The 26,563-nt window shown below is 42.2% G+C and overlaps 1 protein-coding gene across 1 annotated transcript in view; it reads left to right on the top strand.

The window, feature by feature from the left end:
- The window catches only part of reln (reelin), a 391,712-nt gene that overhangs the window by 37,185 nt on the left and 327,964 nt on the right, over positions 1-26,563 (top strand). The window contains exon 2 of the mRNA XM_086010451.1: positions 3,941-4,051. Coding sequence (XP_085866577.1) covers positions 3,941-4,051 — 111 coding nt within the window. The remainder of the gene's footprint in view (positions 1-3,940; positions 4,052-26,563) is intronic.

Raw genomic sequence — 26,563 nt, 5'->3', positions numbered from 1 at the left:
GGTAGCTTTAGCTTAGCAACATAAGTGTGAGAACACTGTACTCCTATACTTTCTTCCTGCTGCCTCACCCAGGTTACTGTTGCGGAACAAGTCCCAATATGTTAGTGTGAAAATCTAAACGTCTGAAAGTGCTCTGTCATTCTAGTGTGGGCAAATGCATAATAAATGAAGAATAGCAGAGAGATTGCCAGCATTTACATTAACCTCAAACCATGTTGCTTACACTTCTGAAGTATCACTTTCCCACCATACCTGGAATATTAATGCTCCTTCACTTTATTTTCACACTATTCATGTTAGTTAATAAGTGACACTGAGCAATGAAATTGTCTACTGTGTTCACACACCATTGCAAATAATAGCGATGGTAACAGCAGCACCGGCGAGTTAAGATAATTGGCAGTTTGCTAATGCTAACAGTTTTTTTTCACATAAATTGTTGCAAAGTGAAAAGGTTAGGAAGCCAGGGAAAATATACATGTTTCTGAATTTTAATACCGTGATTGGTAATAGAGTGTCAAAAGAACCAGAGGCGACATGGGGAAAAACTTTTTTACTCAACAAGTGGTTAGGATTTGGAATGCACTGCCTGATAGGGTGGTGGATACAGATTCAATAGTAGCCTTCAAAAGGGAATTGGATAAATATTTGAAGGAGAAAAAATTGCAGGGATATGGTGAAATAGCGGGAGCGTGGGACTAACTAGATTGCTCTTCGAAAGAGCTGGCACAGACTCGATGGGCTGAATGGACTCCTTTTGTGCTGTGATTCTATAGGGGTAGATCTTGACTTCGCGCAATAGTGTAAAACGGGTGAAAGCAAGTCAGCAGCCTGTTTTACATCTCTCCCGATTTTTATTTCTATTGATATCAATCACACAAAGTCCAGATCTACCTCATAAAATATTACAGCATGGTAACCGGCCATTTGATCCATCAAGTCTGCACTGGTGTTTTTCTCCACTTGAGCCACCTAGTCTAATCCCACTCTCCTGCTCCTTCCCCATACCTTTTAATGTTTTGCTTTTTCAAGCAACTATCTAATTTGCTTATGTGAACTCGATTTGTGGAAGACAATTCCACATTTTAACCATCTCCTGTGTAACTAAATGTTTTTTAACTTTACCTTTAATTATTTTTGGAATTTTCTTAGATTTATGTCTTGTCAACCAATGGAAACAATCTATCGTTATTTACTTTACTGTAACCCTTCGTAATCTGGAGTACCTCTATCAGGCCATTCCTTAACTTTCTCCTCTTCAGTGGAAAAAATGGACCTAACTTCTCAAGTCAATCTCATAATTATAGCCCCTCATCCCCGATAACATCCCAGTTTATCTACAACTACCACAACAATCATGGGTGTAGGTATGGGGTGTGTTCAGGGTGTTCAAGCACCCCTCAAATCTCTAGGACCACTACTTCTTTTGAAAGATCATGCCCCAGATTATTTGATTGAACACAGAAATAACGGATGCTCTTCTCGAGCTAATCAGTTCCACAATTTGACCAGTTAGCTGGACTTGTGCTTCTAAATGTTCACTAGGATATTGCACTGAGTATTAGCAATGTTATTGATAGACTAGTGACATGTAATCAGCATTTGGACTTTGGAGTTTCGTCCAACAAGACTGTCTTTTGATTTGCTTTATTTGTATTGTTAGAAGTAATAATGTGTCTATTTGAACCTTGTTGTGAAATTCCTAATTGAAAAATAGACCTATTGGTCTGCCAGTTCATACCCAAACATCCCTCGAAATAAAAATCCTGCCTTCGCCACTGACAGCAAATAACAACTTTTATATAGCACCTTAAACATAGAAAGATACCCCAGAGTACTTCATAGAGGCATAATCAAAAAATGGATGCCAAGCAAAGGAGAAGTTATTGGGAGGAGTGATCAAAAAGCTTGGACAAAGAGGTAGGTTTTAAGGAGGAGAGCAAGATGAAGGGGTTTAGGGAGGAAATTCCTGACCATGGTGCCTAGGCAGCTTAAGTTGCCAATGGTGGGGTGAGGTGAGGAGGGGTGGGCAAAAGAGGTCAAAGGAGCATGTGGGGGGTGGGGTGAGGTGCTGGGGGAGTGTTATAGGACTGGTAGAAGTTAGAGTTAGGGAGGGGTGAGCTATGAGGGGATTTAAACGTGGATGAGAATTTAAAATTTGAGGTGCTGGGGGACAAAGAGTCAACTATACATCAGCATGGACAGGGGTGATAGGCGAATGGGAGTTGGTGCGGGATAGGATATGGGAAGTTTTGGATGAGTCTAAGTTTACAGAGTGTAAAGTTCAGCCAAGTTCAACATTGCCTCCTTGCCTTTATATTGTATGCGTCCAGATACAAAACCAAGGATTTAGCTTTTTTATAGCATTATCTAATTTTGTTGCTACCTTTAATGACATTTGTATCTGTACACCTAAGTCCTTCTGCTCCTCTACTTTTAAAATCTTGCCACTTTAGATGTACTTCCTTCCCCTGTTATTTCCAAATTGTATTAATTTGTCAATATTGAACTGCATCAGCCACCTATCTGCCCATCATGCTGTGTCCCGCTGCAGTCTTTCACAGGCAATAGCAACTTGCATTTATACAGTGCTTTTAACTTTTAAAAAAAAATCCCAAGATGCTTCACAGAGGCATGAAGAAAAACAAGCAACTAGCCAAAGAAAGAGAGTTTAGGAAGTTTGGTCAAAGAGGTTTTAGAGATGGTCTTAAAGGAGAAGAGGGAGGTTGAGGGGTTTAGGGAGGGAATGCTTGAAGGCACAGCCACAAATGGGCTGAAGGGATGGGGAATGCACGTGAGGCTGGAGTCAAAGCCAAGGAAGTTTGGGGGAAGGGGAGGTTGTAGTGCTGGAGAAGGTTAGAGTTTTAGGGAGGGATGAGGCCATGGAGGAATTTAAATACAAGGATCCTTTCTGTGGAAAAATGAGTTTTTTTTTAAATGCAGAAACACGACCTACCTCCCTCCCCGGTTAGTTCCCTCACATGAGCCCTATGGCTCGTTCACAAAAACCATGCACTCTTTACCAGGTTTGCCACCATGACTGCTCCTCCCAGCCCCAGAAACCCACATGCTGTGTGGACACCTGCTCAAGAATTAGAAAAGCAACTTTTGCAAATGCTAGGAATCTGAAACCAAAACAGTAAAAGCAAGAAACGCTGAATAAATCAATTAGCATTTGTGGAACGAAGCCGACATTTCAGATCCGTATCCTTACTTAGAACTGAAAAAAAATTATCATTACAAGAAAAAGACAGAAAACATATTGCTCGGATCAGAAAAAGGGGGGAAAGGGGAAAAAAATTAAACAGACTAACACAACAAAGAAGTATCAATAGAATGATGTAACTGATCTTGGTTAAGTAACAAAACGCGCTCTGCAAACACGACATAGTTGATCAAGCAGCTACTGTTTTAATCAGCCTATTTTGGTCTTGCCAGTGGTCACTTTTTAATGTGGATTTTAATTTATTCTTAATAAAATCTAATGAACATTTCACGCTTAATTTCAACTAAAATGTTCTTCAGTGCAATTATTCACAGGATTTCTGTTGTAGATTTTGTTAAAATGAGTGTCAGCATTTATAAAGCGGTAGTAATTTATCTCTTCCACATCTCTTTGTTCATTATAGTATTCTCTACATAATATGCTGAAGGGTGGCGTGGTTATCATCACTAACTGCTGTGTTGCTAATCTGGTAACAATGGTTCAGCACGCAGTCAATGAGAGAAGATGTTACAACCCATGATAATCATATTTGTCTTGTCACCTTGTTGGGTTGAACACACAATCAACTGTTATATTTGTTAACTATTGTGCCTGCATTTGGCGTAGAGGATACCAGTGCATCCCAAAATATGCTCCTAATGCTTTGTATTGTATGCCTCGTCTGGTCTCGGAATCATTAATTGATCAAACCTACTTTCCTTTTATGTATTTCAGTGACTATTTCCACGAGCACATACTTTGATGGTTTACTGGTGACTGGTCTCTACACATCGACAAGCATCCAAGCCCCACAAAGTGTCAGTGGTCCTGGCTCATTTGGTCTTGGTAAGTCTCACGGCACCTTAAACTTCAATTATTTCTCACCAAATGTCAAAAATAGATTTTAATTAAAATTTGCATAAACAATTGAGGAAATTCAAAGACATGGAAAATGGTTTGTGTGCTATAGCTGTAGCTGCAATCTAACATCACAGTGATTCTTTCCCCAACGCAATAGTGGAAAGAGAGAGTAATTGATCATTTCTTTTGCACGAGAGAGCACTAAGCTATAATAAAGAACCGGCTGCTTTACTGAAGAACAACACCTCCGGTCATCATTACAACCTACTGCACAATGGCAAGTTCTTTGCTGAAGTCATCTTTTAATATTAAGGGGTATTGAGCATATGACACCATATTCCCTAAACCCTCTAAGCAGACCAGGTCATACATGGAAGCGAGTATCACAACTTAAAATAAACCAGTAATGTCAAAGATTGGGACTGTAAATTTGAAGGCGAAATCTCATCTGCTATTTTTTTCCCCATTCGTTCATGGGATGTGGGCGTCACTGGCAAGGCCAATATTTATTGCCCATCCCTAATTGCCCTCGAGAAGGTGGTGGTGAGCTACCTTCTTGAACCACTGCAGTCCGTGTGGTGAAGGTACTCCCACAAGGCTGTTATACTTCTTTGTGGCAGTTTGGTACAACTGAGTGGCTTGCTAGACCGTTTCAGAGGGTAGTTAAGAGTCAACCACATTGCTGTGGGTCTGGAGTCGTATGTCGACCAGGTAAGTACAGCAGATTTCCTTCCCATTAGTGAACCAGATGGGTTTTTACGACAATCTGGTAGTTTCATGGACCCCATTACTGATGCTAGCTTTTTATTCTAGATTTATTTAATTAACTGAATTTAAGTTCCCCAGCTGCCGTGGTGAGATTTGAACTCGCACCTCTGGATTATTAGTCCAGGCCTCTGGATTACTAGTCCAGTAACATTAGCACTATCCTACCATACCCTCTCCGGGTTCTTCATTAGAGGGTGTCACCAGACTCAGCTGTGTATATATGAAAGGGAAAGGAGCACTCTGTTCTACCTCCAAGTATCAATCAACCAGAGACATTGGCCATGTTTGTTGAGCTATTCATAATCTGCATTGTTCCACTTTTCTGACTAGAAAAAGTAACATGGATGTGAGGTACATTCATTTATGTTATTTATAGTTCCAAGCATCTACCTTTTAAATATTTTCACATTTATTTCATAAATATAAATTATGCAAATTGATTTTGAAATCTCCCATTCCTGTGGTAGAAGAATAGATATAAATCACCAGTGAGGAACATGACCTCCCATAGAGAGGGTTATTGATCTTAGAAATGATACAGTAAAGACAGAGAACTTCCTAGTGGGGTGGGGGAGTGTGGGGAAGAGGATGAATCGCCCTGACCTGCTCTGGCATGGCCCTTTCCTGATGGTACACAGTGTAGGGAGACTGCGAAGGGAAAGTGGGAGGAATACTTTTTTTTTAAAACCTTCTGAAAGAAAACCCATTGGAAAGATTAAGCTATTCAAATCTGTTCATGATAGTAGAGTGGAATGTTGATTTCCCCCCCCCCCCCCATTGTCAAATAACAGGAGTGTAATATTTTTAAACTTTTTTTTGCTTTGTGGGTGGTTTGATTCTTGTTTTAAAAGTATTTGACTCGGAATTTTTGCTCTGTCCGTCACATTGTGCTACCATTCCAATTACTGACTGCGAAAATGAAATTTCTTCCTCGCATTGCAGTGATGAAAGGTGTCCCTAAGACACATGCTCACCAAAGCCATTACATTGCTCAGTTGAAACCGTTTAAATCCTACTGTGACATGCCCGCCCCGCACCCCACTTCATAATGTATGGGGGGGGGAGGGCAGCAATTCTAGTCATGACACACGATAATCAATTAAATGCATACACCTTTAAAATAGGAAATTAGATTTAATATTGATTACATCTTGGGGGCCAGTGAGAGGACAAGGAAAAAAAAAATCGCAAAGAAAAATTACTGGCTGCCAGGAGATTCCCATCTGAAAGCTAGTGATTGTTTATTTACAGTTCCTCATTTTCATAATTAATATGTTTGAAAACACATTGCCCCAGGGAGCATTACTCTCGTGCTGCGAACTTCATTCTCTCAGCTAGATATTTACTAGCCATGGGCTAGGGTAACTGTGAATGAATACGTAAAGACAGCTAGTCATGTAATTTCTGTGCAAGTAAGGGTAGTTGTTTCATTAAAAAAAAATTGCGTTATGGACTATGCAAGTGTGACACTTGAAACGATTTGGCATGTAGTCTCTGTATGTGGTACAACAGTGATGCAGGATTCCTATTCCTGCACTGCATGAAAGCATCATAATTGCCATGGTTCTTTAATCTGTGACCTGAAAAAAAAATCCCAGCCACTAACATATATTACTCAACCTGCTTTTTTTTTTATTAGGTATCATCAGACTCTTCAGAAAATAAATGGTACATATACACTCTTTAAAATCAGTCCCATTTCATAGATGATTGAATTTGGTTGTGTGCATTAGTATTTCAGTAATTATATGGTAGCTGTATATCCCAAAATCAGTCTTCAGGATAGAGAGCAAATGCGCCCTGGAAGCACAATTCATTCCTGCACTAAAATCAATCAGAGCTGACAGCCCCCTTTTTAATTAAGTGTGCACTTCAAAGATGTCTATTTGGCTATCCAAGTACTGAACTGTGAGTGTTGATTCCAGAAAAGTCACAGGCATTCACAGCTAATATTAGTCACAGCTCAATGTTCAATTACAACATTTGTTTGTATGTTACTAACACTGCAGTGCGGAATGACAGATTTACATGAATCTATTACTTCCATTAAAAGGAATGAAAAATATCCCAGGCATGTGGTAGGCTAAATCTCCCGAGAAGGTCCAGTGTTGATTAGCTACAAAATGACTGCGATTTGGTTTTATTATAGGTAATGAGTTTTTTTTAATATATGTTTCTACTGACATCTGGACTGCATCAATATGCACATTGTCCATTTGATTTCCTGAACTTCCCAAATCCTTGGAAATGAGACCACACAAAAAGGGCATTAAGTCCATCAAACTTGATCCTTCTATACTCTTGTTAATCTGCCAACATCTTTTGACACCCATGCATTATATGTATTTATCTTTGAAATGACACTGAGGTAGTTGGTAGTCAGTATAAAGGAAAGATGTTAGTATTTTGCTTACAACTGATTGGGTAAAACAGGTTAGTGGTATATTTCAACAACAATTTGCATTTATTTAGTGCCTTTAATGTAGAAAAACATCCCAAGGTGCATCACAGAGGTGGAATCAGACAAAAATTTCAGCTATAATGAATTACAGCTCTAAGTCTGTTCATATAAATTGATGAATATTGGAGGCTATTTATTTTGGGCCAGAAGTGCACCAGAGAAGAGAAAACTTCTGAAGCTGCAGAAGTTGCAAATTCAGAATGAAGAGTATGACGTGCTGCCTGGGATACTTGCAGAATAATATCAGCAATTAAAGACTACAAGCCTGTGTGATGTACACAATTAGTTGTATTGTTTATAGAACTGGTGCTACACATGCACTTTATTCCAGTGAGAACATTGTCTCTTGTATATATAATGGTGATAAAGTAATCTCCATCTGTTCTATGCTGGAATTGAGGATAGAGAGCTGATTAAAGCCAGAAGCAACAACCAAGTACAAGAACATGAATATCACAGGAATAATTATACTCAAAAGTCCTTAATTAGTCAAAGTCCAACTCAAATCGTTACACATAGGAGAATCCTAGTGTTCTTTTTTAACTAGCACAATTTAGAACTGTAAGTAACTATGACTGACATATACCACTAGCCTGCTTCACTCAAATCAGCTGTAACAACCAGTAAATAAGGCATAACGTCTTTCCTTTACACTGACTAACAACTACCAATGTTCAAGGACAAAACCTGGGGGAGATAGTGCAGGGCATTAGAAATTACATTCTTAGAGTGCGAGATCCTGTCAGCATTAGTGGCCACTCTCCCACAGATCAGAATGTAAAAAATGTGTACTGTAATTAATTCAAATAACCACACACTGCACAATTTAAATGCACTGGTGGTGATAATGTGGGGGCTGGTGATGACGGTGTGGGGGGAGGTGTATCTGAATCATTTTTGTGATTCCCACAAGAGATTCATGCCTCAAACCAAACAGATGGTTATCTATCAAGGCCTAGCTCTCCATGCCCTCATTATAACAGTTGGTGTGTTTTTAATGGGCGCTTCTCTGCCTTGTAGTTTGTATCAAATACCCTTTGAACTAATACATTATTTTGCAAGTCAACAACCAGCATGTATATTTAAAAAGGACTCATTATGCAGAATTCACCCAGATGATGTGTGTATCATGCACTGCTAATTAGTACACTTTAAACTGCTGTTGCATTTAGGAACAATGTGAGTCAGAGATCTGCTTGAAGGTTCTGATAGTTTACAGTCTTTGGGGTTCAGTGCAAGTAATTGAACTTAAAACACAACCAATTGTCACATGTAAAGATACATAACACATCAAAATATTCAGATTTTCCTCAATAATGTTGTCTCCTTGAATTTTGTTGGCTCAAGACATTTTAACATTAGTGTTTTGTCTGGTAAATATATCAGTTAACAAGGGATTTATGCTTTATATTCACTTCAGATTATTAATAATAACGCTCAGAGCAAATGAAAGTATTGGCCCAGAAATTAGGTTCGGGGGCTTGCCGCGCGTGCAAGCCCCCGATGTGCACTCACCCGGCGCGCCGACATCTGAAGCCTGGGCCTGCTTGGAATTCCTGTCAGCGGCGTAGTTAGTTCGATGTGCCGGCTGGGATCAGGTGAGCACTGTGCAGCCAATCAGGGGAGGGGAAAACTTCATTCATGAGTTTGATAGTAAGAACTGTCAAACTCATGAAAAGTACGGGCGCCCAAAAGACTAGTTTAACTTTAAATTAAAAAAATTTAAAATCCCAATAATTAAATAAACTATAAATAACTTTAAAAAACGATTTTAAACAATTAATCAAATTTTTGAAAAAAATAATTTTTTTAATAATCGGGTCTAAATCTACACTTACCTTACTGTAATGTCCTTAAAAACAATAAAGCTGTGGAAAAAATGTTATAATTTTAAGTAATAGACCACTTACCTTAAAGAATGAAGTCCTTACGTCTCCTTTTTACATTTGTAAAAAGGAGAGGCCCTTACACACGCGCAAACCTGTGGGGGAAAAAAAGGAATTTCAGCGCGCACGCGCAGACTCCTGCGCGCACGCGTTCGTCCTCTGAACCCCTTGGTTCAGAGGACAGGAAATGCCGGTTTGCTGTGCATGCTGAAAACCGGCACTTCCATCGGGCCCACGCGTGAGTACCCCGTCCGTACTCGCGCGTTGGGCCCAGAATTACTGGGCCAATGTGAGCGAATAGTAATACTGGTGCTCTGCCCTTCACCCATTTTCTCCTCTCCTCTCTTGAAGGGGTCGTTCCTGCACATTTCTGCAGGTGCCCTCCAGTCTCTTGCCCTTGTGGCTTGTTTTATTTACTTAAAAAGATGAAAGTGATCCATTTCCTTGATTTAATTAATAGCGCTCCTTTGATGGTAATGCACTTGTTTTATTCCATTGTATTGTTTTGTATGATCGACTGTAGGCTCATATTTTCCAGGACACGAATTGTAACGCCTGTTTTCTTGTTAATTGCTTGTGCATATGAAGTATTTTTGAGTTTCTCTGAGAATCTCTACATTACAGGATTTAACAAGTGTTGGTTTTGACACTTGAGAAGTTAAAAGCAGGAGTTTGAAACAGGATAACAGTTCTTCTGAAATGTGTTGCTTATTCCAAATGGAGGCACTCTTACATTAATGTAGTGCTGCTGACTCCTGATGTGCAGATCCCACGCAATCAATGGCAGTCCATGAAATGGAAACTTACTCCTTTCAGTTGGAAATCCACTTTTTGCTGGGCCTCCCGATACGCAGCCAGTACTGCAACTTCTGCCCTTGGCCTAAACACATTGAGCCAGTTCGGTGCATTAACATGCTTGCATCACGATGTAAAGTTGCATCATTAGGCACTATTTACTGCTTATGCCTGAGTTTAAAAAAAAAAACTGAAATGGAAGAGGAACATAGTATCTTGTGCCCCCACTGTTCTGTAGCTCCAATAGTATTTGCTGATTTTTGTGCTTCATATTACTTTTTAGTTCTAATTAACGCCATAGCATACAAGGCTACGGACCAAGTGCTGGAAAATAGGATTAGAATAGATGGGGCTTGATGGCTGGCGCAGACACGATGGGCCGAAGGGCCTCTTTCTGTGCTGTATAACTCTATGACTCTAAAGATATTGGTTACTTTAGTCTGTAAACCTTTCATTTGTGTGATATACATTTATAAGAAGGGTAGTGAGACACGACATTACATTCAGTAAGCAGATTATGTAAATAGTACTGTTGTTAACCCCTCGGGCACACCTCTGCGAGGATAGAATTTAGAAAAAGTACAAATCGTAGGATGAAAGATCCATTTTACAGCTTTTAATCACTCGCCAGGTGGAGGATTTTCTCTCTCTGCTGCATGTAACAAAATCGTAACACGATTTAAAAAAGAACAGTTGTACAATTTTGTTACGCATACACCCACAGAGGAAATTCATCCCCCTCTTTTCTCCCCCCCCCCCCCCCCCCCCCCAAAACAAATAACCACTGCTGGAAAGTGCACTTGTACAGATTTTGGGCAAGGACAAGATCAGGACTGCGTTCGTTTATAACTATCAGCACAGCGTCTGATAATGTTACAATGAAAATACTGGCTTGGTATCTGATGGTGTAACAACATTAATGCGAACCATCTGCCCTGATACAGACATTCAGCATTTTGGAGGCACTGTTTTGTGTGTCCTTGTTTATGACCGAAAATCAGCAGGGACTAGACCCTTGCCTATGCACCACTCCTGAGCTCCTATCACCCAGCGCTCCTGTTCTAAGTGATTGATGTCACTGCACACGGTGGGCAGAAATGTTAACCAGATCATAAATTCCCACCCACCATGTGCAGCAATATCAATCGCAATAGCCGGAGGTATGAGGAGTGTTCTTTGGGACTGAGAGCGGGGAGAAGCAAGAGACAGTACTTTAGAGGGGGGCGAAGCTGGGAACAGCATTTTGGGGGAGTGATACAAGAGTAGCCCATTAGGGAGGGAGGAGGCAGCATTTTAGTGGAAGGAAAGAAGCAAGAAATGCTGCTTTAAAAAGAGGAGGAGCTGAAGATCATGCTTTGCGGTGGACATTGGGGTTAGGAAGAAAGGAGACTGCCAGCATTAACTAGGAGGAGGCAAAAAAGGAAAGTGCAGCATGACTGGTGGAGGATTTAGAAAGGGAAAATAGTGACAGCTTAAATTGGGGGAGAAGGATACCAGCTTGAACTTTGGGTGGGGGGAGTGGGGAGATGAAGAATGTCTCTGAACTGGATGAGGCTATTGGATGGGGTACAGTGCCCGTCAGCTGGGTCTGGAGGGGATAGAGTGCCTTTGAACAGAGGAGGTGTACTTTAAAAGTGGGAGAGTAACTGTTGAGGAAGCTGGGTCTGATTGATCTGTTGAAAACCCAAATGTCACTTATTTTTTCCTCCTTTTAGACCAAATATCTATCAATTGTGAGATATAAAAAAATGTTTTAAATTTGCTGAAATGTCCCATTTTTTATGCAAAATTTCTAAATTTTCCAGGGAAGCATTGCCTAGACCCTCCTGGAATTGCAGCACCAGCTGGTTGGGAAGGGGGACATCATTTGGTATGATTGTGAACAGTTCTAAATTTGCTGTTCTGACTGAACTGAGCCCATGGGAGAAAGATGTTTTATAAATAAAGAAAGAAAAATAATTAATTCTCAAAAATGGCAACTAGAAAATAGTTTTCAATAAAGCTGAACAAAAGTCCTTTCCTTTTTCGATGTAAAAAATGCAAAGCCCAAGTTCGTTATACATTCCAAAATACTTGAAAAATGCACCAAAGTGTCAAAAATCAAAGTTTTCTGGGAGGGCATGCCCTCAGACCACCCTAGAAAATAAAGCTTCGCCTCTTCTCCCTTTAAACTTTTATGTACTTATGTTTTTTTACCAACCAGTATAAGTGAAGGAATGTTGGGATACTTACAGCAGAATTCACAACCACTTGTTGAATTGCACATTCAGTGTCAATTACTTGTTTTCACGTTGTAGACATAATCAGGGGCATTTTGAGTTGTCAGCCTTTTTGGGGGGACTCTGTCAGCTTTTTTGAAGTTGTTTGTTAGCTTTTGCTCATTTTCTGTGTTGGCGTACATGTAATGATGGAAATACTGCCACAGTGTCTGATGATGTTACAATGGAAATACTAATCTGGTGTCTCGTGGTGCTGTAAATACTGGCATGGTGCCCAATGTTGTTACTACTGAAATAGTGACAGGTGGTCTAACATGTCACCTGCAGAGCATCTGATGGTGTTACTATGGAAATAGTAACTGAATTTCTGATGGCATTTTTATGGAAATACTCGCAGGTTATCTGATTGCTTTGGAAAGACTACTGCAGCTTACATTTCTACAGCACTCTTCACGTGCTGAACTCATTTTACAAGGCAGAGGAAAAAACTGGACGTTGAGCAGAAGGGCCAAAAAGGAAAAGAATTAATTTTTAGATGGCTTTTGAAAGAAGGAAGGGAGTTATCAAGACAGAGAGAGCTACACAGGGCAATGGTGTAATGACTGAAAGAGCAACCAGATAAGTGGCGGGTACATGAAGGGATGTACGTTGAAGGTGATCACGAAGGCAGTGTGTGCAAACCATAGAGAGATTTGAACGATTGGGCAAGGATCTTAAAATTAATTTGCTGGGCTACAGGAAGCCAGTTGAGCTTGACAAAGACAGGGTTGGTAGAAGTGCAGAACTTTGCACTTGAGGACTTAGGCCAATTGCGGCCAGGTGTCTTGGTGTGTGGAAATACTGGCACGGTGTTGTTGGTGTGGGAATACTCACAAGCTGCTGATGTTGCCTTTACAGGGTGTCTCAAGTTAATTCTATTGATCAAAGAATGAAACTGAATCTTATGATTATCATTAAATTATTATCTGTTCCTCTGAATTTTTTCACATTTCTCATTTTTGTAATACAAACACTCTTCGACAGTAGTTCCAGGTACGCTTGTCATTTTTCTGGGCTTTTTGAAATTGTACAAATACTTAAGACTTTTAAACAAACATCAATAAATACTTCCTGTGATGAAAGACGTGCATCCACATGAGACTTGACTCCTACTGGGGAGACTCTCTTAAATGTGACTCCTTGTTTTCCTTATAAGTGTCAGTTTAGAATTAGTAGTGATGATTGATTTCTGCAAAGTTTGGACAGAATAAAAAAACATTATAGCTAAAGTATTATCAACTATATGGCCTCTTTGTAACTTATAAAGAAAGTGTGCTAACTTTTTAAACAGTCTTAACCACAAATGGCATACGTGGTCTGACTTTGAACTCTTGCTTGGCTTATATATCCCTCCCAATGTATATCCTTGCTCAAGATTATACAACCAGCTCTTTCAAAATATTACCATAGAAATAATACCACCAAAGTTCAACGGTAACTCAAGGCAAAATACCTTTTTTAAGTATGTTGTAAAATAGTTTTAGTGCAATGTGGCTACAGGTCCAAACACTTCAAGGCTAGAAAGAACTTGAATTTATATAGCACTCTCGTATCCTAGAACTTCCCAAAGCACTTCGTAGTTAATCAATTACTTTTACTGTGTAGTCATTGTTGTTTTACAGGAAATGCAGCAGCCAATTTGTGCACAGCAAGGTCCTACAAACTGTAAATGGCCAGCTAATCTGTTTTAGTGATGTTGGTTGAGGGATGAACACCCTGCTCTTTGAATAATACCATGGGATCCTTTAACCACCTCAATGGCAGACGGCGCCTCCTGACTGAGGTATCCGCCTTGGCTCAGTGGTAGCACTCTTGCCTCTGAATCAGGAGGAGGTGGGTTTAATCTCCATTCCAGAGACTTGAGCACATATGACACTTCAATGCAGTACTGAGGGAGTGCTGCACTGTTGGAAGTGCCATTGTTTAGATGAGATGTTAAGCCAAGGCCTCATTTGCCCCCTCAGGTGAATGTAAAAGATCCAATGGCATCATTTGAAGGAGACCATGGAAGTTCTCTGGCCTGACCAAAATTCTTCCTTCAACCAACATCACTTAAAAAAAAAAAAAAAAAAAAAAATGATTGGCCCTTTACCTAATTGCTGTTTATGGAATCTTGCTGTGTGCAGATTGGCTACTGTGCTTGTCTACATCACAACAGTGACTGTGCTTCAAAGTTAATTTACTTGTGAAACACTTTGGGACGTCTTTCTTCACTAAGTCCACATCCCGGTCTTGAGTTACATTTGTAGGTTTCTCTTAGAGGGTTAGTTTTGTCAGTTTCATGAAGCAGGGAAGACCTACAAGTGCACCTCAACTCAGTTAAGAGGCAGCATTAATGGCTCTTTTGAACATGTCTGCCTTGGAGAGCTCCCCAAATTCCGATTAAGGATACATTCAATGTGGGGCCAAGTTAATGTCAATAGGAGGGAAATAAAAAGGGAAATTTAACACAATTTTTGAAGTTTAATGATGGATGAGAATACCATGGAATTAATGGAATGTTTCTCAACATTCTTCTTACTTACACCAGAAGTAACTTGCTTTTGGTATATTTTACATTTTTATATTTTAAATTCATGTCCTTCTCAGCTTTGCAACTTTTCCATCTGAGGCACTGGACTCAGTAATTTGGAATTCATTGTGTTGAATTTCAATTTCTCATTTGTTCTCTTAAAGATAAAAACTCAATTCAACACAAAAATACTACAGGGGTTGAATTATTAGCCTGTCAGTTGATAAAAATCATAGGCCACATCTCTTTATAATATATTTCTGAGCTACTATGGAATCAATGTGCATTAGCAACAAATTAATCATCTCCAATTATTGCTCTTTGTACACCGATCTTGGCAAAAAGATATCCTTCCTCATTCATTCAATTCCTACAGACAAATGAAATATTGGTGTAATTCCACAGATTCACACCACTCAATGCATTCAAAATGCCTGGCTAAAACTGTGCTAATCATGCCTACAGAGGGCTTATCACTGGTCATTAGCATTCTTTGCTGATCTCCAAGTGCAAGCTTGACTTTCATGTTTGAAAAATATTTTGATCTCTACCTTTTATTCTCCACAAAAACAGCTAAGAATTCCACTGAGATAATCAGGACCATAGTAGAATTTTCATCCCTCTAAATGTATCCTGCTCCGATCATTTCTCTTTGAATTTAGGGCCACGATTCATTGTGCTAATAAATGTTTTGTGTGCGAGTCGCGCAGTCAGCATTATTAATGCTGTACACTATCTTCAATTATGCTAAAGATTGCCAGAGGGGAAAATAAAAACAACTAGGCCAAGATCACAATCTAATGCACTAATGGTTATAAAGGAAACGTAGCTTAGTAATTGGTGTGTTAGCACAACATGCACATGTCTTCAATTAAGCTTAAAATAAAGGGATTTGCCCAGCCAAAATAGCAATTAGATGTAAATATGTATCAGTGGGAGATTTGGAAATATGCTAAAATGCCACAGTGCCTGTAGCAATGGTTTGTAATATAGAATTCTTACTAAATGTGGCAAATGTATTATTATAAAAGTTGTTATTGCATATAAATTGTTGAGGCATCAACACACCCCAGTGCAGTTCACAATAAGTAGATGTTTGACTTGAAATCTGAAACTGAAGGTCATGAAAAATAAATTCAGCCCACTTGTCTCTCTTTTTGAGATGCTATTCCTTCAAATGACTTTCCCCTCCACACATCCACCCTCCGCCAGGAGGATGGGAAGCTTTGAGCAGTGGCTGCGTCCGTAACTCCTGTCCATCCACCGCCAGACTTTGTCATATCTTGTCTAAGCTTGGTTGCCCCGATAAATTCATCTTAGTTCTGAGGCTGCTGCACGACAACATGTCCGCAGCAGTTCTCAGCAGCAGCGGTTCTATTTCAGAGCCCTTTACAGTTGAGACAGGAGTAAAACAGGGCTGCATCATTGCTCCAACCCTTTTTGCAGTGTTCATCTCAGTTATCCTCCATCTCATCGGCAATGATCTGCCCACTGGAATTCAAATAATTTACCGTACTGATGGCTGACTTTTCAATCTCAACAGGCTTAAGGCCAAGAGCAAAGTCTCCATCACTACCATTATGGAGTTAACAGTATGTAGATGATAACGCCATCACAGCTCTTTCCGAGCATGATCTACAAAACACCTTGAATGCTTTTTCCAGAGCCTACAAACTTCTGGGCCTCACCATGAATATAAAGAAAACCCAGGTGCTCCACCAGCCATCACCTAATCAGCTTGCAACTTCTCCCTCTATAAAGATTGATAATAACACCCTTGAAAATGTCAACACCTTTACATATCTTGGTAGCCATTTATCCTCCAAAGCTGACATTGATTCTGAAATCCATCACCGCCTGAGTTGTGCAAGTGCAGCCTTTTCTAAACTGAGGAGGAGAGTCTTTGAAAATCATGACCTCCAAGTCCAAACTAAAATTCTTGTATACAAAGCCATCATCCTTCCCACCCTTTTATATGGAGCTGAAAGCTGGACTATGTACAGTAGACATCTCAAAGCCTTAGAGCAATACCACCAACGCTCTCTGCGCAAAATCTTGAGGGTCAGCTGGGAGGACAAGCGTACCAACTGGAGTATACTTGAAGAGGCCAATATCTGCAGCATCACTACGCTCATCATGCAGCATCAACTCCAATGGATTGGACATGTCATTTGCATGCCAGACTCATGTCTCCCAAAACAGGTTCTGTACTCCCAGTTGAAGGAAGGGCAGAGGTCTCCTGGTGGTCAAAAGAAGCGTTACAAAGATAACATCAAAGTAATCCTTAAAACGTTCCATATCGATATTAATAACTGGGAGGAAATCGCACAGGACAGAGACAATTGGAGAAAATGCATCCACAACGGTGCCGCACTACATGAAAAGAATCTCCTGCGTGCCACTGAAGATAAACGCCAGCGCCAAAAGGAGAGACAACAACTTAAGAAGAGCCATACTCCAGTTACTACCAATAGTCTTACATGCCCACACTGTAGTAGAGTCTGTGGATCTCGGATTGGCCTCCACAGCCACCTGATGACCCACAAGTAGATGGCTGATGAAGGACATACCATACTCGAATTCGAGTGGTCGCCGATGAACTCCTGTCTGTGTTGTTCCAAAATTGTGTAGTCATGTGATGGTGTGCTACCAATTTCTTCCTTCCCGTAAACTGGATGGTTGTGCTGCTGTCTGGCGCTGCAGCCAAAAACTGGTAATTCAATGAAGCAAAGGCTAGTTTAACTATCTGTTGGATCCGTGTGTTAATGGAGACACGGAATGCAGGAGTTGATTTAACAAGTGATTACTGAACAAAGTCTGGAGGTGAACTAACTACACAAGACGCTATACAGGCTTATATACCCGAGTGGTCACTACTGGTACTACAGTACACAGGGGCTTCAAAAACATAGTTCCTCTTAAAGGTACATACACTACAATTCCTCCCCTTTTAGATAAATAGTACATAACATTTTAAGTAATCATTAAATAACATTTTTACAAGAACAATAATCTACACATTTGCTGAAGTTAATCAATTACAAATTCAGTCTCTCTGGAGGCTTCCTGACTCGGTCCGGATAACGCCTCGGTGGTGTAGTAGGTTTCGGTGGTGTAGTAGGTTCTTTTGGCAAGGTCGATTCGGCTTCAATGCCAGTGTTGGGTTCATCTGGTTCCAGTATCACCGGATCGGAGGTAGATACTATGGGTATCTCTGCTTCATCACTAGGCGTATAGAGTTGTGGTGTAGGTTGTCCTTTTTCAGATGACTCTATGATCTGGTCAGCATGGCGCCTTATTATGCTTTCTCCAATGTCCACGGTATACATCAGCAGTCCTAGTCGTGTGCTAAGTCAATTTTGGTGAAACGTTTCCCTCCGGATAGTGAGGCGAAAATATCTTCTATCCTCGGAAGAGGATACTGTACCGTGTGAAGAACCGGGTTTACAGTCACCTTGAAGTCCCCACAGATGCAAATTTTTCTCTGTTCTTCAGATTTATCATTATTCAACGTTTTCTTCATGACCGGGACGATGGGTGTTGCCCACTCGCTCCAATCTACCTTGGATAACACGCCTGCTTTTTCCAAATTCTCCAGTTCTGCCTCGACGGCTGGACGAATTGCGTATGGCACCGGCCTTGCCTTAAAAAACTTGGAAATTGCCGCATCTTCCACTTTTATTGAGGCGGTGGTGCCTTTCAGGGTTCCTAGTTCCTGTTGAAACACTTCTTTGGCGTTAGCCAAGATTTCTTTAAATCGCCCAGGTATGACGTCATCATCATTTTTTTTCTTACTGGTCACCGTCCATGCCTGAATGGAGTGCCAGTCTAAATGTATCTTTCTGATCCATTCACGTCCCAACAACGGTGGACCACCATCTTGCAGAACATATAAATACAACTTCTGTATTTCCTTGCCGTTGTATACAACAGGCACCCTTATTTTCCCTCTGGGGTATACTTTCTGCCCCGTATATGTCTTCAAGATAATGGATGTGTCTTTCAAAGGTATATGCGGAAATAGCCGCTCGTAATCCCGTCGACTTATGACGGTCAGAGCTGATCCTGTATCTAGCTCCATTTTGACTGGGGACCCCGCTATCGTGAGGGTAACCCAAATGGTCTGGTAATCTTCTTTGGCAATTACATTATGTAATTTGAGACAGCTTAGTCTCTTGTTTCCGGAGTCGCTATCGCTCTTCTGGTCTTCGGAGCTACTGTCCGTCATCATTTGTACCTTTCTGTACTTTTCCTTATTGACCTTTTTACTGTCAGTGGATTTCTTTTCAGATCTGCATACACGTGCAATGTGTCCCATCTTTCCGCATTGCCTGCGTGCTTTGTCCTTGAACCAGCAGTCCTTCTGGTCATGGGTGGATCTGCCGCAGCAATAACATCTCTCGAAACCCCGTGTCATTTCATGGGTGCCGAAGTCCTGTGGCTTTTGCTGTATCTCTGCAGCTCCTCTTGCTGCTGCTTCGTATGATACAGCCACACTGAGAGCCTTGTCCAGTGTCAAATCTTTCTCAGAAAGTAGTCTTTTCTGTGTTCCTTCACTTAGGAGACCGCAGACGAATTTGTCTCGTAGAGAATCTGCCAGTCCTGCCCCGAATTGGCAGTGCTTTGACAGCTTTTGTAATTCGGTGAGGTAATCAGCGTTACTTTCATTCTTGTGCTGATTACTCCTGAAGAATTTGAATCGTTCCGCTATCAGCAGCGGTGCTGGGTTTAAGTGCTCCTGTAGGGTATCAACAATCTCCTTAAAATTCTCGTCCATCGGTTTGGCTGGAGTGATCAAGTTTCGTAACAGCCCGTATGTCCTTGTGCCCATCAGATTTAGAAGTACCGATGCCTTTTTATCATCCGCTACTTCATTCGCCTTGCAATATACCTCCACTCTTTCCACATATGTGGTCCAATCCTCTATCACTATCGAAAGCAGTAATATTGCCAGTCTTCGGCATCCTGAAAATCAAAAATGGCGCCTCCCGCACTTTTCCTTCTTCCCCCGCCGAGTCAAGATGGCGCCTCCCGCGCTTTCCCGCTGCTGCCAACGCTGTTCTCCGCGGTTCCCGTTGCGACCTGCAGCTTTTCGCGGTATTTCTATTTTTTTTAATATATATATATTTTAAATAGTTTCTCCGTTACTTGGAGAATCGTTCCCGTCGGACCCTCTGGGACTTTCCCCTCCCTCTGCTCGGTCCGAACGCCGACCTGCTTTGCAGCGCCGGCCGCCTCCTGAGTGTTCCACCCTCTGTCTCTCTTTGCTTCTGCTTTCCGACTTGCTGCCCGGCCCCGCTGCAGAGCCACCCGGTCGAGCCCCAGCCCGCCGCAGCCCAGGAAGGATCAGTGCACTATCTGCCACCAGCCCATTTAGCTGGTGAAACCACAGTTTTTTTTTCTTGCTTCGACCATCGTCTGAGGAATCGATCTCCTTGAGGTGCTGCCGAATTGCAGGTAAGTTCGTTTCTAACTCGTCGCCACTGTTGGATCCGTGTGTTAATGGAGACACGGAATGCAGGAGTTGATTTAACAAGTGTTTACTGAACAAAGTCTGGAGGTGAACTAACTACACAAGACGCTATACAGGCTTATATACCCGAGTAGTCACTACTGGTACTACAGTACACAGGGGCTTCAAAAACATAGTTCCTCTTAAAGGTACATACACCACACTATCGGTTAAAATTGGAATTTGAATTCATACTCTTTGGTTTGGCAGTCATCGCTCTATCACTTTAGCCACAGGGCTCTCCTAAAACTGCCTCTTCTGAAAGAAATCTTTTTGGATAAAAATGTGATAACATTCTTAAAATAATTTAGAGGGGCATTGTTTCCACAAAGCTTAGAATTTTCTTTGTTTGCTTAACAATGCCATGCAGTGACAGAAATTCTAATGCTTGTGCTTAATGTCACAGCAAAGAGAATGCTGCATGCTGTTCTGCTGCCCTACCTGTTTAGGACATCATTAAGCACTTAGTTACTTTATTAAGATCATTTTTATTCTGAGTTAATTATAGGTAGCCCTGCATCATTAACTCCAGGTGCTGCCACTTCTAAAAGAGAATATGAAGACCACTAGTGGAGTTCAAATTTGTAAAATTTATCTAAATCTTCTAAGTTTATCATTGAGAGAAAAACACTTTGGCCTAGAAATTGGGTTGGGGCGCCAAAGTGGCGCAAAAGTCGGCGGAGCGCAGGATTTAGCGCGGCGATCGGAGTGATACCGATTGCCAGAAATTCAGTTTCAGTGCCGCTCGAGGGACACGGGGCGAGGCTCGAGGCGCTCCACGTCCCTCTTGGGGCGCTGAAACTGATTATCGCAGCGCAACGTGCCACAGCGCCACATGCTGCGGCACGGCACGCTGCGGTACTGCAGGCCTTCCTCCCACTGTTAAGGGGGAGGTGCCTGCAACAGCGCGATCCCCGATCGCGAGTGCCGGCAAATGAGCCCGGCACCAAGGAGAAGTGCCGGGCTCTCGGGAAACAGCCGGCAATGCTGCGGGGGGGGGGGTTAGGAGGCCGGGGCCGGAGGTGCTGGCAGGCGGCTGCCGAAAAAGCGGCCGCCCCGCACCTCCACCTTAACTTGCGCCGCTGCCGGCACAGTAAGGCCCCGTGAACCGGGCGCGGGTAGCGAGCGGCGCAACTGCGGCGTTCGCTACCAAATATCGTGAACGGGGCACGAATGGGGCGCTGCGCACACCGATGACGTCATCGGTGGCGGCGCAGCGCAAATGCCTAACGCCACCATTAGCGCCCCTACTGAATATCGCCGCAGACGCAGCCAGTTAGTCTTCATGTAATAAGCTTCTTCGAAATTGTTTCTGATGTGCTGTTGTTTAGAGAAGCAAACGTCATTCAGATTAATGAAACACAATTTAATGAAAACTGCAATGGTTTGGATAATGTATGTAGTTAGGATTTCTCTTGCTCTGCAAATCTGGGTAGTAAGATTTAGTATAAATGTACTGCAGTTGTATCCTTCGTAGCTTCTGGAAAACTGTATAAGCATATATGTGTGATACTTTTGTGCTGTAAATTGTGATTTCAATACATCAGGTGTTTTTTTTTATTAGTAATTAACATAATAATACAGGTTATATTTAGAATGTATTGAAAGAATTTTACGGGTCTACATTCCACAACTTAAAACACCAAATGATTTCAATAACAACAACTTTATATAGCACCTTTTTAATATAGAAAGACATCCCAAGGTGCTTCACAGAATCAGACAAAAATGGACGCTGAGCCAAAGAAGGAGGGCTGACTAAAAGTTTGGCCAAAGAAGTGGGTTTAAAGGAGAAGAGAAAGGTGGAGAAGCAGAGAGATTTAAGGGGGAATTCCAGAGCATGGAGCCTAGATGGTTGAAGGCACAGCCATCAACTCTATGACTCTAAGGGGGGGGCCGGGGGTGGGGGGGCCGGGCCGGGCCGGTGGGCGGGGGAGCCGGGCCAGGGCCAGAATAAGAGGCCAGAGTCAGAAGATTGTACTGTTCTCAGGATTGTAGGACTGAAGGAGGTTACAGAGATAGGGAGGGGCAAGGCCATGAAGGGATTTAAACAAGAGGATGGGAATTTTAAACTTGAGGCATTAGGGAACCGGACCGTAAGCTAGGGAATACACGGATGATGAGTAAGTTGCAGGATAAGATATGGGCAGCAGAAATTTGAATGAGCTGAAGTTTATGGAAGGTGGAGGATGTGACGCTGGCTGGAGAGCATTGGAATAGTCGAGTTTGGAGGTGACCAAGGCATGGATAAGGGTTTCGGCAGCAGATGAGCAGGGGCGGAGATAGACTTTGTTGTGAAGTTGGAAGTAGATGGATAAATATTGGCCAGGTCACTGGGGAGAACTCCCCTGCTCCTCTTCAAAATTAAATAAACTAATCAAACTCCAAGAGGGTAAAACCCTTGGTCCGGATGAATTGCATCCACGCATTTTAAAGGAATCTAGGGAAGAGATAGCCGAGGCATTACTACACATAATTTAATAATTCGTGAGAAAAAGGCTCAGTGTCAGAAGACTGGCAGATAGCTAACGTAATACCTATATTTAAGAAGGGAGATAGAACACGTCCAGGGAATTATAGACCAGTCAGCTTAACATCGGTGGTAGGAAAAATAATGGAATCTCTACTAACGGAGAAAATAGAAGAACATCTAGAGACCAAAAACATAGTAATGAATAGTCAGCATGGATTTCAAAAGGAAAAGTCTTACTTGACCAACCTCATTGAATTTTTTGAAGAGGTAACAGAGAGTAGACAATGGTAATTCAGTAGATGTAATTTATCTAGATTTCCAAAGGGCCTTCGATAAGGTACCCTATAATAGACTGATGAACAAGGTCAGAGAATGCGGAGTCGGGACAAGTAGCAGAATGGATAGCTGGCTGGCTTCAAGACAGAAAGCAGAGAGTAGAGGTAAAAGGGAGCTATTCACAGTGGCTGAAAGTGGGTGGCGGTGTTCCATAAGGATCAGTGCTGGGACCACTGTTCACAATTTATATCAAAGATTTAGACTTTGGAATCAAAAAAACAATTTCTAAATTTGCAGATGACACCAAATTGGGGGGGGGGGATAGTCAATACTGAGAAGGACTGCAACAAATTACAGAAGGACATTAATAAACTTGCAGAATGGGCATATAATTGGCAAATGAAGTTCAACACAGATAAATGTGAGGTATTACATTTTGGTAGGCCACTTATTACTTGGAGGGTGCGAGTCTAGGTGGGGTAGAGGAGTGCAAATACACAAATCACTAAAAGTTGCGATATAGGTTAGCAAGGCCATTTAAAAAAAAAAGCAAACCAAGCCACTAGGGTTTATTTCTAGAGGTTTAGAATTGAAAAGTAGAGAAGCTATGCTAAACCTGTATCGAACCTTGGTTAGACCACACTTAGAGTACTGCGTACAGTTCTGGTCCCCATATTATAAAAAGGATATAGAGGCACTGGAGAGGGTGCAGAGAAGATTTACAAGGATGATACTAGAAATGCGAGGGTATACATATCAGGAAAGGATGAACAGGCTGACTCCCTTTTCTCTTGAAAAAAGAAGACTGAAGGGTGACCTAATAGAGGTCTTTAAAATTATGAAAGGTTTTGATAGAATGCATACAGAGAGAATGTTTCCACTTGTGGGGAAGAGCATAACTAGAGGCCATTAACATAAGAGAATCACCAAGAAATCCAATAGGGAATTCGGAAGAAATTTCTTCACCCAAAGAGTGGTGAGAATGTGGAACTCGCTACCACAGGGAGTGGTTGAAGCGAATAGTATAGATGCATTTAAGGGGAGGCTGGACAAGCATCTGAGGGAGAAGGGAATAGAGGGTTATGCTGATAGATTTAGATGAGGAAAGACTGGAGGAGGCTCAAGCGGAGCATAAATGCCGGCATGGACTGGTTGGGCCGAATGGCCTGTTTCTGTGCCATATATCCTATGTAATCCTATGACATAGTGCTGTGGGTTCTTTTACGTCCACCCGAGAGGGCAGACGGGTCCTCGGTGTAACGTCTCATCTGAAAGACGGCACCTTTGACAGTGCAGAATTCCCTCTACTGCATTGGAGTATCAGCCTAGATTTTGACTCCTAAGGGGGAAAAATTCAGTATCGCCCCGTTTGGGGCGCCATTATCAGCCGTGCGCAAAGTTTAGCGCCTGGCGTTAATTATCGTCTCTGACGGCAAACTTGGCTTTTATCGCCCCTGGAGGTGATTGGAGCGCTAAATCAGGCGCTTCACACCTGTCTTAAGGCACAAAGACCGAGGAGCGAGGCGCTACCTCAGAGCGCTGGCGAAGCTCGTGATGTCAGTCAGCAATGGAACACAGACACACTGGCGTCAGCCAGTTCTTAAAGGGGAATTCTGACGTAAGGTCATCGACCTGAAACGTTAACTCTGTTTCTCTTTTCACAGATGCTGCTTGACTTGTTGAGTTTCTCCAGCATTTTCTGTTTTTATCTTAAAGGGGTGGGTTGATTTTGCTCTCCATCCACATCCTGCTCATTGCAGCCTTGAATCTCGGCCTGGAGAGACCTGTACATCAAATCTGCTGGAAAGAACAATGGAGAGACCCAGGGAAAGAGCTCAGAGTGCAGCCCCCACAGTCGCTTCTAAATCGATACAAGGAAGGGCAAATCAAAATGAACCTGCAAAGTGCTGCTCAGTACCCAAAACTCCTTCACACAGCGTTGAATCTCTCCAGAAGTGTCTCTCTCTCTCTCTCTCTCTCTCTCTCTCTCTCTCTCTCAGAATGTGTGGTGCAAAAATGTCACCAACAAAAAAAGGCAGGAAGTGGTCGCTTTTAAGTAATGCTCCCCCAGTCCCTTCCTGACTGCAAATCGCTCCCCTCAACCTGTTATTGCTAGCGGCAGGCTGTAAGGCAGGGGGCGCCACTCAGTATCCAATCCGGGGCGTTGCGCACTCGACTGATGTCACGATCTGCCGGTGCAGGAGATCGTGGCGGTAGTGTTTAGCGCCGCCGCAAAATGTCTAGTTAATTTCGCGAGCGGTGCAAACATCGGCGTGCCCGGGCGCTAGTTGCTTTGCGCCCCATTAGCGCCCTCTTAAGGCGCTAACAGGAGGCACAAACACCTGAATTTTTCCCCCTAAGTCTCTCAAGTGGGATTTGAACCCACAACCTTGTGACTCAAAGGCAAGAGTGCTACCAACTGAGCCATGCCTGACAGCATGTAGATGAAGAAGAGGAGGGGCCCAGAATAAATCCTTGAGCAGCTCCAGAGGTAACGGCTTGGGGGCGGACAGAGAAGCCACTGCTGGAGATGCTTTGGCTACGAGTGTATAGGTTAGAATGAAACCAAGCAAGGGCTGTCCTACTGAGCTGGATAACTGAGGACAAGTTTTGGAGGAAGATTGTATGGTTGATTATGTCAAAGGCTGCTGAGAGGTTGAGAAAGACGAGGAGGAGGATAGTACACCACAATCACAGAGGATATCATTTGTGACTTTGTTTCGGGCTGTTTCAGTGCTATGACTGATTGGAAAAATTCAAACATGGAGATGTTGGAAAGATGGGCACAAATTTGGAAGGTGACAACATATTTAAAGACTTTGGAGAGGAGAGAAACTAGAGAAAGATGCGAGTTCAGTGCTAAGACAAGGATAGGCTTGAAGGAGGTTTGGCTTGTTGGCCAAGGGGAATGGCGGGTGGGGGGAACAAGCAGCAGGGGCAACTGAGCGGATGATCTCAACCTTGGTGACAGGTCTATGAGCTTATCACACTTGTTGGAGATGAGGGTGTTGGGTTAGAGGGAAGGAGCTTCTCACTTGTTGGAGATGAGGGTGTTGGGTTAGAGGGAAGGAGCTTCTCACTTGTTGGAGATGAGGGTGTTGGGTCAGAGGAGAGGAGTTTAAGGAGACAGTTTGTAGTGGGGAAAAGAAGCCGAGTTACCTTTGCTCTCCAGTATCGTCCTGGAGTATTCGGCGGTTTAGGCAGTCAGGCCCGATAACATTTGATATGGTCCAGCCCGATCTGGTGATGGATGGCTAAAACCAGATCTTTAGAGCAGTAGTAAGACCTTGAATTTGAGACATTGACAGGATTGGGCTATGTTCTTTAGGTGAAGATTATCTTTAGGACTGACTAACATCTGAGTACCATATCTATCAGCACAAGCTTACTTCTTTAAGTCCAATCTATCGTGCCGTCACTAAATCTGGAACAATAGAGTAATGGGTCTCATGGTTGATGGTATGCTGAACTGAATCTTGTGACTAATAATTGAATCTGATTTTTGACTAAAGATTATTGTGTTATTGATTCATTTATGTACCATAGCCGGCCAGAT

The sequence above is a fragment of the Somniosus microcephalus genome, chromosome 17 (genome assembly GCF_052327205.1).
Source record: "Somniosus microcephalus isolate GS21.2 chromosome 17, FLI_Smic_1.0, whole genome shotgun sequence".
NCBI lineage: Eukaryota > Metazoa > Chordata > Chondrichthyes > Squaliformes > Somniosidae > Somniosus > Somniosus microcephalus.
This window is presented reverse-complemented; position numbering and strand designations above follow the sequence as displayed.